Genomic DNA, 12,191 nt, shown 5'->3' with positions numbered 1-12,191 from the left:
TCCAACAAGTGAATGACTTGTGCAATCAAATTATATTCTGATGCTAGCAATGTTTACAATTATAAAATTCTAAAGCAGTTACAGTTCATAAACATTACGTAATATGCTCATTTAATTACTCATTTGCATTAGTAAAATGCAAGATTTTAAAGGCAAAATATATGTGAACTACTATATTTATATTTTTATATTTATACTTATAGTAAAATATTTGTGAACTACAGAAAGATATAATACATTTTTCAAAATGATCTTTGAAATAACATTTTACATGTTTTTATCAGATTTCAGCATTGGTTTTATCATTTCAGAAACATTTCAGCATTTTTTAAAAGGCAGATACATTTTTTATTCTAAAACGTAATAAAAAATGCAACTTTATTACAAAACAAAGCTCTAGTCTTATCTATCTCAAAAACCTTGATTGGCAAAGTAGGTCTAAGGCATGCCATCAACTGTGATTAAAAACTGTCAGCTAAATCACATTTCCAAGACCAAACCAAACAAGCAGAGTGATGTTTTTGTACTTCTGTTGTCACATACTCACAGTCTTCTTTGTGTAATCCTAATCACTATACGCAGATCAATCTGTGCTGCCCACAGGTGATTACAAAAAGCGAATGTTATATATATATATATATATATATATATATATATATATATATATATATATATATATATATAGTTTAATGTGACAGTCGTGTCCTGATCCACCTGCTCTACTAGCTGTTATTGCCATATATGTTATGAGTTAAGCCGCAGTCAGCACCAATCGCAGCACATGCAGAGGCATTTCTCCTGTCCCTACTTTCCAGGCTGGAATGGGTGAGGGTTTGACAGAATCATATACTCTTGATACCTGTGTTGGTGGTGTGTCAACACCATTTAGCTCTTCTCTTGGCCTTAACTAGCTGGAGCGCCCCTGATGCGACAAATCAAAACTCAAAACTCCTCCAAACGCAGATCCTATTAAAGCACAGGTGGAACAAGACAAAGAAAGAGCAGGTAAACATAAAAACGTCACCCTAAAGGACATAACATTCTTGTAGGTTTTGTGTGCCAGTCTGGGAAAAAAAAGTAAGAAAGCCATTTCTAAAGGCCATTGCAAGCCAGACATGTGAGCACCAATGAACCAATGGAGGGTGTTTGTCCCTCCGTTGAAACAATTTTGGGCGCTCTATGGCGTGTTTGGTGTGTGATGGCCTTAAGGCTCTAGGACTTGTATAGCACCCCTTATATGGTGTTAATTATAAGTAAATAAAAACTCTGTATAGAATTGTGATAGCTTTAGTAGCCTTTCAATTCTGGAGAAAAACAAAAATCAATAATAAATATGTCATCATTCAGAATGCATTATAAGACAACGCAGATCGGAAATCCACGTGACGTAAGTAGTTCTGCATTGGCTACCGTCATTCTGCATGGAGTTATGCGCGTGCGCAGTTCAAATCGGGTAGTCGACGCAGATCGGGTCCCCCCTTACTTTCTGTTCAGCGAGTCTGCATCTAATAGTATGTCTATCTATCATGTGATTTTGGTGTGTATGCGCTACTGTTCTTGTAGTACTGAGCTAAACTTAGCATGGCTGATTAGGCATCGCATATTAGCATTGCGATTAGCCGCTGTCAGCTAGGGTTAGCATTAGCTAGCATTGTTGGCTAAACAGACAATAAACTTGCACTTATTGGTGCATATTTGTTCACAGCGTAATTCAGCGTATAGTCTCTCAGCTATTAGTTAATCTGCTAAAATCAGGGCCTCATTTGTGCTTTAATGCAGCACGTCTTAGCCACACTGAGCACACAGACCATTTTGGCATAAAATACATCCGGAGAACTGTATCTGAAAGGATGAACTCCCTTAACCTTTTTTTTTTTTTTTTGCCACTTTAGCCACAATAAATCTTTTTGCTTGCTCTCAAACAAAAACATTATCTATGCTGGTCAAGAGCTAAGCTCCATTAGTGATTATTTATTAGTTTTTTCCCCATATCCCCATATTATACATTCATTGTTAAAATATGTTAAACATAAATTATTTGCTACTTTACATACTATGTATCCAACCTTTAGTATTTTAGCACTCCTGAGCATTATCATCATTACCCCCAGCAGCCTACGGTTTCTGTAAGGAATATTTTGATAAGGTTAAGTTACTGAGAGGAGTGACATTTTGATATCTGGAAACATTTGTAATTTAATCATGTAATTGAAGTGCTGGTGGTGCAAAATCCATTGGGTTGGTGTACAGAGGCAAAGTGACAAATTGTGTTCATATGACTGTTTGATTGTTGGTTATGTTTGTTTTGTAAGTAAGTATTTATGGATTAAAACGAGAGAAAGAAAAGTGGTGTCCTCTATTCTGATCACCAGGACTAATTCAGTATATCTCTACAGACAGTTTCACCATTAGCATTCTCTGTTGTGCAAGATGTGCAAGGAGAAAAGCATCTGTACACAAGGTAATGTGCTATTGATGTAGAGCATTTCACACAATGTGTTATGGTTACTACAGTGATGTGAGCCAGTCAGTGGACCCCTGTTGTGAACTACTAGCCAACTGTTGTGTGTTGTCTGAATATGGATATCTGAATAGCTGAACCTCAATATATATTTGGCTATGGTATAAAATATTTACTTATTGTGATGAGAATGCAATGTTACACATTAGGTTGTGTATAGGAGGCCACTGAATAATAATCAGAACTGTGCTTGTATTTTATTGAAGATACGCACACAGGCTTGCAAGAGAAAAAAAAGAAAAGAAATTAAAGTTGAGCAGTCCAAAGAATAACATTGTTTAACCTTGTGAACCTTTTAGAATCTTCTACATTTCTGCATACATTTTAAATCTAAAAGTTGATCAGGTTTTCGCACAAGGCCTAAAAGTAGATAAGAAGAACCAAATCAATCAAATGAGACAGAAATATTAGACTTGACCACCATCTGTGAGTGGCAAAAATGTGAACCATTATCTGGAATGACCCCCTCTATAATGTTCATGGGTTTCCGTCCATGAACTGCTTGCTTTAGGCCCTTCCACAACATTTCTGTTGGATTAAGGTCACAACTTTGACTTGGCCATTTCAAAACATTAACTTCTTTAAACATTCTTTGGTAGAATGACTTGTCTTGCACGTTGTCTTGCACATTGTCTTCACCCATGTTCTCTTGAGATTCAGCTCACAGACAAATGTCCTAACAATTTCCGTTAGAATTTGCTGGTATAACTGAAAATTCATTATTCCATCACTTATGGCAAGCCATCCTAATTAGTTGCAAAACATGCATGCAGCAAAACAGGTACAGACCATGATAGTACCACCGTGTACGTATAAGAAAAATATTTTTGTGCTAGAATGCAGTTTTTTCTTTCTCCATACATAACGCTGCTCAGTAAAACCAAAAGGATTTATTTTGGTCTCATCCCTCCTCAGAACATTGTTCAAATAGCCCTCTGGCTTGTCCATGTGATCTTTAGTAAACTGTAGTGTTTACTATGTTCTTGTTGGAGAGCAGCCTTTTTCTTGGAACCCTGTCATGCACACCATTGTTGTTCAGTGGTCTCCTAGTCTGAGGTTACATTGGGTTTATTTGTGACCTTGCAGACTATGCTCTTGGCATGTTCTTTGTTGGACAACCACTCCTGTAGAGGATAATAATGGTCTTTGTAGACATTCTGTCTGAAGTTGGATTGGTGGAGTCCTGATTCTTTAGAGATGGCAGCCTGATGGGCATTAACCACTCTTAAATAAAACAGGCCGCCCACTCACACCTGGTTGTCATCCCATTGATTGAAAACGCCTGACTATAAGTTCACCTTAAAATTGTCTGTTAATACTAAAGGTTTACATACTCACAGATCTGTAATATTGTATAATTTCCCTCAATAAATCAAAGACCAACTAATTTTTTTTATTTACTTGATTTTGTTCTCCTTGGACGTGTATGAAAATCTGATGAAAAAAAAAATAGAACATTTTAAAGGGTTCACAAACTTTCAAGCACCACTGTAGGTCAACATAAGATTGTTATTCTAGCATTTTGGATCTCAGCTATCCAAGTGTGCACAAGTCTGGGACTGTGCAGCCACAAAGAACCCTCAAAACAAGCAGTTCCCTTTACTACTGTCTCCCCCCTCTTATAAGCATTAGTTATTTCTCCTATAAAATTATTTGCTTTGTATATTGGAACAACACAGAAAAGCAGAGAAGGAAATTGTGGGTAAATAACTTTCAAGCATATGATGCTCGTTACCTGGCAAGCAACTCGTGTTGGGCAATTTAAAAATGTCAGAAAGCTGGGTTTACGTCCTAGGTCATGAGTCTTCCAGTAGGACAATGACCCCAAACATACTTTAAAAAGCACTCAGAAATGGAATGGAATTGCACTGGAGAGTTCTGAAGTGGCCAACAATGAGTCTGGGATCTAAATCTCATTGAACACCTGTGGAGAGATCTTAAAATTGCTGTTGCACCCTTCAAATATGAAGCAGTTTGCAAAGGAGCGGTCTAAAATTCCAGTTGGAAGTGTAAGAAGCATGTTGATGGTTATAGGAAGCGATTAATTTTAGTTTTTTTCCCCAAAGGGTGTGCAACCAAATATCAAGTTGAGGGTGCCAATAATTTTTTCCAGCCCATTTTGTTTTGTGTGAAATTACATCAATATTTTTTTCTCTCTTTTTTTTGTGTTGTTCCAATACACACAACAAAACATGTATAATAAAATGCGTAATTGCTATAATTTTCTTGGAGAAATACTTTTAATTTTCTGGAAACAATTTTAGGGGTGCCAACACTTTCAGCCATGACTGTATATCATTTACTGAACATGCTCTAACAAGTTTGTTCTTTTTTCCATAGGTTCTGCCTTTCTGTGGACTATCTTGGACCCTTCTGGACTCAGAAAAGGACAAGATCACCTGGGCTCCCACTCCTATACTGGCATTACTGGAGTTAAGTACACTTTCAATATTCTTTTTTTTTTCAGAATTATATTTATAAGTGTGTTCTTAAAGAGTGTTTATAAGTCCGTCACATAAGGTACGTTGTATTACACTGGTGATGTGTGCAGGCACTCTGCAGTTGGACTGACGGATCAGCTCATTGTTCTTGCTCTTTGTCAACCTGATATTACGCACTGCCATGATCTGTCCTGGTTGACATATTTGGTGGTGTCATTTCCTTTCCTTCTACTAAAAGTAGTCTCCTCTTCCTCTTCAACCATTAAATGTGGTAACTAGGTGGTACTGCCAGGTCTATCATGGCGAAAAAACTGGCAAATTAACTTGTGGTAGTCACTTTGGTGCAACTCAATTCTGATTTGTAAGCAATCATGTTCAGCAAGCCTGCTAACAGCTAAGTTCACTAGTATTTGCTTAGTACATTTACATTTGTGGCATTTAGCTGACGCTCTTATCCAGAGCGACTTACAACGTTACTCATATTACAGAGGTGGGCCAACGTAGTGTTAGGAGTCTTGCCCAAGGACTCTTATTGGTGTAGCGCATCATAGTCACCCAGACCAGTCACCAATCGAACCCCAGTGGTGTGGTAGCTCACTGGCAGGTAGTGGTGTTACCTGTTGCGCCACACCAACCACTATAGTAGTAGTAGTAGTAGTATATTACTACGTAGTTGCAGAGAACAAAATTAATAGAAAACAAGTTTGATCCATTAGGGTTTTGCCTGGAGTCTCCAGGAACTAATTCTTTACTCTCTCTCGACTCTATTTGTCTTTTTTGTTTTGATAGTTAACCGGATAATATTTTTATAATACAGTTTTAGATAACACAAATAAAAAAAACTTCTCTGGGCTCTCCTCAGGAGTCTTGTTTTTTCCATGTTCTTTATATTGTGTATACCATATTTTGTATACTAATGAGCCAAGACCATGACCTTGACTTTTTGTTGTGGAGTGACCAGTCATTCCTTTACTTGAATGTTATGGATATTGTTGTGTATTTTAGGAAGTCTCCATGTAGTCCCACACAAACAGTATTAGTAAATAAATAAGTAGAGAAAGTCAAAGACAAAGCATGTTTTTGCCTAGCAGCAACAGTTAATATCTTAATTGCTGCTTTTTAAACTAGCCTAATTGCTGTTTAACGCAGTGTGTTGGCATTTGGGCAAATTACAACACATTGGGGTCACAGATAGCACAGATAGCTAGTAATAAAATGGAATGCCAGAGACAAAAAAGAAGATTCAAATGTTAAAAAGTGGACTATATGGACAACAGTCACTATAGGGGCTCAGTCATTGTTTTTTTCTGAAATCAAGGGTATCAAAAAGAACTTATTGTGCTTTTGTTTGAGTACAGTCCAAGGGAGAGCTTCCTACTAGAAGTTGGAACATTGTTGTCAGGATTTGATTGCATTTAGCGACTAAATGAGGTCAGAATATTGAGTGATCACCACTTTCATTGGTGTATAAAATCATGCACTTCGAGAAATCTTAATGTTTCAACATATCAATACATTTTGAACAATTGCATGCCTCCGGCTTTGTGGAAACAGTTTTGGGAAGGCCCTTTTCTATTCCAGCATGGCCGTGCCCCTACACACCTGATAACGTTGAGAAATGTAATTCTGCACTTTTTCTTTTAAAGTGGCAGTGAAGATTATGTCCTCTTCTCTTATTTTAAAATAGTTCTTGAGTTTCGCCATGATTGGCAAGATCTGCATAGAAGTTGGGTGTTACTCTAATGAAGTCCTCAGCTTTCTTGAAGTCCTTGTCTCATGCTGTTCAATCTGAAATACACGGTGTTGCAAATTATTATGCAAATTATATTTTTCTCAGATTTTCCTAAATGGTTGATGCAAATGAAGTCAGAATTTTTTTAAGTCATCAACTGTTAGAGTATAAATTGAATTGTATTAAACAATCAAAAAAAAAAAAAATATATATATAATTATAATTAAATATATTATTATGCACATGAACAGTTTCAAAACTAATAATTGGTTGTAAAGAACTGAAAATGGTCATTTGAAAGTAACACAGGGAGCCACGGGAGCACCCTGAAACACTAGCGTCCATCTGCTTCACTGTCCACAAAGTGAAGAGTGATCACGTGCAAGCAGCATGAGGACAGCTCTAGCATCTCAGTGTACTACAATCCCCTATATCTGCAACCCTTATCTAAGGGGAAACATTAATGACCAAAAGCTAAACTAAACAGATGAGTTTTTAGCCTAGAGACTATGTCTGAGTCTGGAACATTATCTGGAAGGTTGGGGGACTTTATAAGAAAGGGCTCTTCCCCTGCTGAAGCTTTCTTAATTGGAAACAAGTAAGAAGTCAACACCCTGTGATCTAAGTAATCTTGATGGATCATAATAGGATCCATAAGATCACACAGGTACCCGTGAGGCCATTGAGGGCTTTGTATGTTAATAGAAGAATTTTATAGTTAATACGGAATTTGCAGTTATTTGCAGAATAATTTTATACTTAATACAGAATTATGCAGTGCTGATAGAACTGGACTGATATGATAAAATGTTCAAGTTTTAGTAAGGACCCTGGCTGCAGCATGTTGAACTAGTTGATGTGTATTTAGGTGCCTGCTGGAACAACCTGACAATAGTGTGTTGGAATAATCCTTGAGGTAATAAGAGCATGGACTAGCGTTTCTACATCCTGCAGAGATAAGGAATTTCTTAGTTTGGCAATGTTCATAAGTTACGCTGTTGTACTAATATTAGCTATATGTTGCTCAAATGATAGATCTGAATCAAATAGGACACAATGATATTTAGCTTCTGGACCATAAATAATGGAAAAATCAGCCAAGTCTAACATTAAGTTTATTTCTAGTGTATTTTGGACTTAAAAGGAGAACCTCTGTTTTGTTACTGTTAAAAAGAAGTTGTGACATTCAGAGTTGTACATCCTTTACACAGTCCTCAATTTTCTTTAATCTATAGTTATCGTCAAGTTTGGCTGATATATAAAGTTGTGTGTCATCTGCATAACAACGCAAATTAACATCCACATGATGTCTGAATGACTTTTCTCTACTCTTAATATCTAATATTAATAATCTTATTAATCAAATATAATTTCGTAAGGTTTAAGAATATGAAATACTTTCTGAACAAACAAAAAATATTTACATTTACTGTACATTTAAGGCATTTAGCAGACGCTAAATACTATGTGCAATACCCCCCCCCCCCCCACACACATGCAATTAAGGGTCATTTGCAGTAACCTGTAAATAATATTGTTATTCCTTTTTTATTTCTTATTTATATTGTGTATATAGTGTAATTTATTTATCTACGTTTTTTAACTGAGTGTCTTGCTATCCCTTTCTGTTGTGACACTGAGAATTTCTATAAGTGTATAGCCTAAGTGCAAAAAGCTTGCACAATCATTAAACAATATCATAATTTACATGCAAAATAAATATGGTTTAGATAAAAAACAAATGTATAATGAAACAAACGGTAGTCTAATCAAAAATAATTAAATAGGCTATAGGCTGGTGCAAATGCTTAGGTCGCCGCAAATGAATAACGCTATTGCACACATTCATCCTGCATTTAATTTACAACATAAAAAGATAAAGAATAATTATGAGATTATGCGTGATTATAACATTCTTACTTATTTTATTACAATCACAGTGTGATTTATTACGTTGGTATATTGTGGTTATCACGCCATAGCTTAATATAAAATATAAAATTTGGGCTCGGGCTCAGGCAGACAATCTAAACTCTATTTACTGCTAAATACTGATCTGGTCTAATCCAGGTTTCAGCAAAAAAACAATTTCTGATCACTTAATTTCATTTACAATGACTGCTTTCGATGTTTTCTGATATATTAAAATGAGCTGATTTAGATGTTCTATGTTTGGGTTTAATTCGGGGCACAGACACAGTCTCATTTCAGTTAAACCTGGGTAGCAGCCCCGGATGCATTAGCTCTCCCTAATGCATCCGGGGCTGCTAACAGTGATTCTTGCTCTCTATCTTTTAATAAACCAATGATGCACATCTCTAACTGGTCCACTTTAACCACCAAAGAGTTAACTAGCTGAAGTGAAATGCCCTCCACCCTCATGGACCTTTTGCTTGAGGATACTCCAAAGGTTTTCAATAGGGTTGAGGTCAGGGAAGAATGGTGGACCCTAAAGGGGCCTACCAGTTCTCTCCCCATGATTCCGCAACCTCCTTGCTGGCGTCGCAGCCTTGTTGGGACATGATGGCCATCCACGGCACTCATCAGTAAACAAGACTGTTTAGTCTTTATGCATGTCTGGACCAACTGTAACCGTTTCTGCTCATAAAAATAGTAAATCTACATAATGTTTTCATACCTTGTCCAAGGCATTGCACTATTTGATGCTTTTTGGCAGGTTGATGGGGACTGATACTTTTGTGGTTTTGTCATCTCTGAGAATAAATAAAACACAGAAAAAACATATTCACAAAACACCAACATATTATTTTAACCACTATTAGAAGTAGACATACTTTATGCTTTGTGAATATGAGGGATAAAACAAATGATCTACCTCACATATTCTTAATCAGGGAGGTTCAGCAGTCAAAAAGGACTGTAGTCCTTTAATAATAACAATGGTTACTGTACTGTGACATTCTTTCCTCCTCTCGACTGAAGCTTTTCTGCTACAGTGAAAACAACTGCATTAGTTCAAGTAGAACTGGCCCTAGCACTCTCAAAGCCTTCAACATGCAAGTAGTTCAATTATAAAACCTTAATTATTAAATGTTTCATCTGATATGATGTATTACTCTGCACTTGTTGCACCTGGAACTGTTTTGGGCAACTTTTTGAAGTAAATCCAGACTTTCAACCTTTCATATTTATCTAGCTGTGTGCTTTCTGCGTTTCTGTGCATCAGGGACGCAGTTGCAGGCTTTTCATTAATTAATTTTAATTATTTTAGCATTAGTAGTGAAGTATTGTAAATAGGCACTGAGAAGTACCAAGATGCTTTGGTAGAGATGTGTTTAGGTAACAGTGTTAAATGGCTCATTAAAGAGGATGTTTCAAGTATGAGTATTGAATACATTTTTTTTATTATTATATAAGGTAAAGTGAAGGCATAGTGTGCTCTAGATAAGGTTTATTCATATTTTAAGTTATCTAAAATATGCACATTATGTTGTTGTGAAGGACAGTACCTATATTAAAAACTCTTTTACATACATTACATTTCTAAATGTAATATCAGTGCAGTTTGCTAAAATTATAAGTCATTTTTATTTGTTAAGCTGCCTTATCGACCCTTTTGCTAAACAGTTTATTTTCCAGTTAACTTATTTAATGCCATATCCTAAGTGCTGGTTTGTGTCACATTTATTGAATTTGGTATTGAAATTTCAATTTTTTTCTTTTTCACTTTCAGAAAGGAATGTCTTCCTGATGGAGGTCTGACCCTTTTCCCAGTCTTCTTTTCCACAATTGTATAAGGAGGCACCACTAAGCGGAATGCAGTTGAAATATAGAGAGATTTGATGTTAGGAGATGGCATTTGAAAGCTCTGATGCTCAGCTAATATTTGATACTTTCTACAATAACACATCTCAGAGATTAATGCAGGAGGACAAAGGCAAAGACAGAACTCACCACTGCTCTGAGTGTGGAAAGAGTTTTAATCGAAAGAGTCACCTGCAAGTACACGAGCGCATTCACACCGGAGAGAAACCTTATCACTGCTCAGACTGTGGAAAGAGTTTTACTGTGTATTGTAATCTGCAGATTCATCAGCGTGTCCACACAGGAGAGAAACCGTATCACTGTTTTCAGTGTGGGAAGAGTTTTCATCGACAAAGTCATCTTAAAATACACCAGCACATTCACACAGGAGAGAAACCGTACAACTGTCCAGAGTGTGAGAGGAGTTTTGCCCACATACATCATTTCCAGACACACCAGCGCATTCATACAGGTGAAAAACCATATTATTGTTCTGAATGTGGAAAGAGTTTTAATCGTAAGAATCATCTCCTAGTACATCAGCGCATTCACACTGGAGAGAAACCATATCAGTGTTCAGAGTGTGGAAAAACTTTTACTGACGCACGTAACCTCCAAAGACACCATCGTGTTCACACAGGAGAGAAACCGTATTACTGCTTAGACTGTGGCAAGAATTTTACTGCACAGAGTAGTCTCCAAAGACATCGTCGCATTCACACATGAAAGAAATTACTACTAAGTAGATTTAGAGTGGTCCATTGTGTCCACACAGAAACAGAAACAAAGGCCAGGAAGGTTACCAGTAGCAGTAGAGTGTAGAAAATCTTGAAGATTAGCATTTTCGAGATTTTCAGACCACAGTTGCATAAGCATTCATATAGTTTATGAATTGACATTGACATTTTCATCTGTTTTTGTAGTGTTGGTTTATTTTGTGGACCACTGACAAAAAAGGATCCAAAAGATACCTTAGCTTAGATACTACTAAATTAGTAAACATTTGTAGCTCACATGTGAGTTTAATAAACTGTGTAGTCTTCATCTTGAACAGGATTAGATTGATCTTAGATGTAAACACACACTGGAGAGATAAAGAGTGGCACTATATGGTACACCTATTTCTTTCTTACTTTTGTGAACACCAATGGTCATAGTAGTTCTACCGGTTGAGTGCCCCAGCCTCCTGATACTCAGACCACTATACTGTGGGGGAAGTCACATCTAGTGCAGTTTGTTCTGGCAGCAGGAGATCTTCAGGCAGGCAAACATGAGACTTCAGAGGAGGGAGCCTACTCAACTCAACCGTTCCTAGGACCTGTGGAATTTGTCACCAACTTTCTGGCATACTGGACAAGGGTATTATACTACTGGCCACCCCCATTGGACAATAAGGTGGATATTCCACTCTTACAGTTGCGACTTTTATTTTGAAATTTCTTTAAATCCACGCATTTGTATCATCACTCTGTACTAACTTGTAAAAATGTGAAATATGTTCTTGTTGTCCTTTATTGTTGATTTATATATTAAAAATAGGGAATCAGCAAAGTGGCTCAATTAAATAAATTATAACTTCTGTTGCCAAAATGCACATGTATCTTTTTGTTGACATTTCTCATTGAACCATCTATAAAGACACAAAGGTCTGTCAAGACATAGAGACCTTCATAATTCTCTGCAGGAATTTGAGGAAGGTATTTTTTCTACTGTGTATTTTGTCTACTTTGTA

At 36.6% G+C, this 12,191-nt stretch overlaps 1 protein-coding gene across 1 annotated transcript; it reads left to right on the top strand.

Moving 5' to 3' along the window:
- Positions 1 to 1,441: 1,441 nt before the first annotated feature.
- Positions 1,442 to 11,799, top strand: LOC140546548 (uncharacterized). The gene is made up of 3 exons (XM_072669902.1): positions 1,442 to 1,511; positions 4,862 to 4,953; positions 10,389 to 11,799. The coding sequence occupies exon 3, from the start codon at positions 10,508 to 10,510 to the stop codon at positions 11,183 to 11,185; it is 678 nt and encodes a 225-aa protein (XP_072526003.1). The 5' UTR covers positions 1,442 to 1,511; positions 4,862 to 4,953; positions 10,389 to 10,507; the 3' UTR covers positions 11,186 to 11,799.
- The last annotated feature ends 392 nt before the right edge of the window (positions 11,800 to 12,191 follow it).

Source organism: Salminus brasiliensis, chromosome 24 (assembly GCF_030463535.1).
Source record: "Salminus brasiliensis chromosome 24, fSalBra1.hap2, whole genome shotgun sequence".
Lineage (NCBI taxonomy): Eukaryota > Metazoa > Chordata > Actinopteri > Characiformes > Bryconidae > Salminus > Salminus brasiliensis.
The sequence above is the reverse complement of the archived record's forward strand: the minus strand, read 5'-3'. Positions and strand labels throughout refer to the sequence as shown.

Excerpts from the sequence above, each read along its gene's own strand:
- LOC140546548 (XM_072669902.1), top strand. The coding sequence starts at position 10,508 with ATGGCATTTGAAAGCTCTGATGCTCAGCTAATATTTGATACTTTCTAC.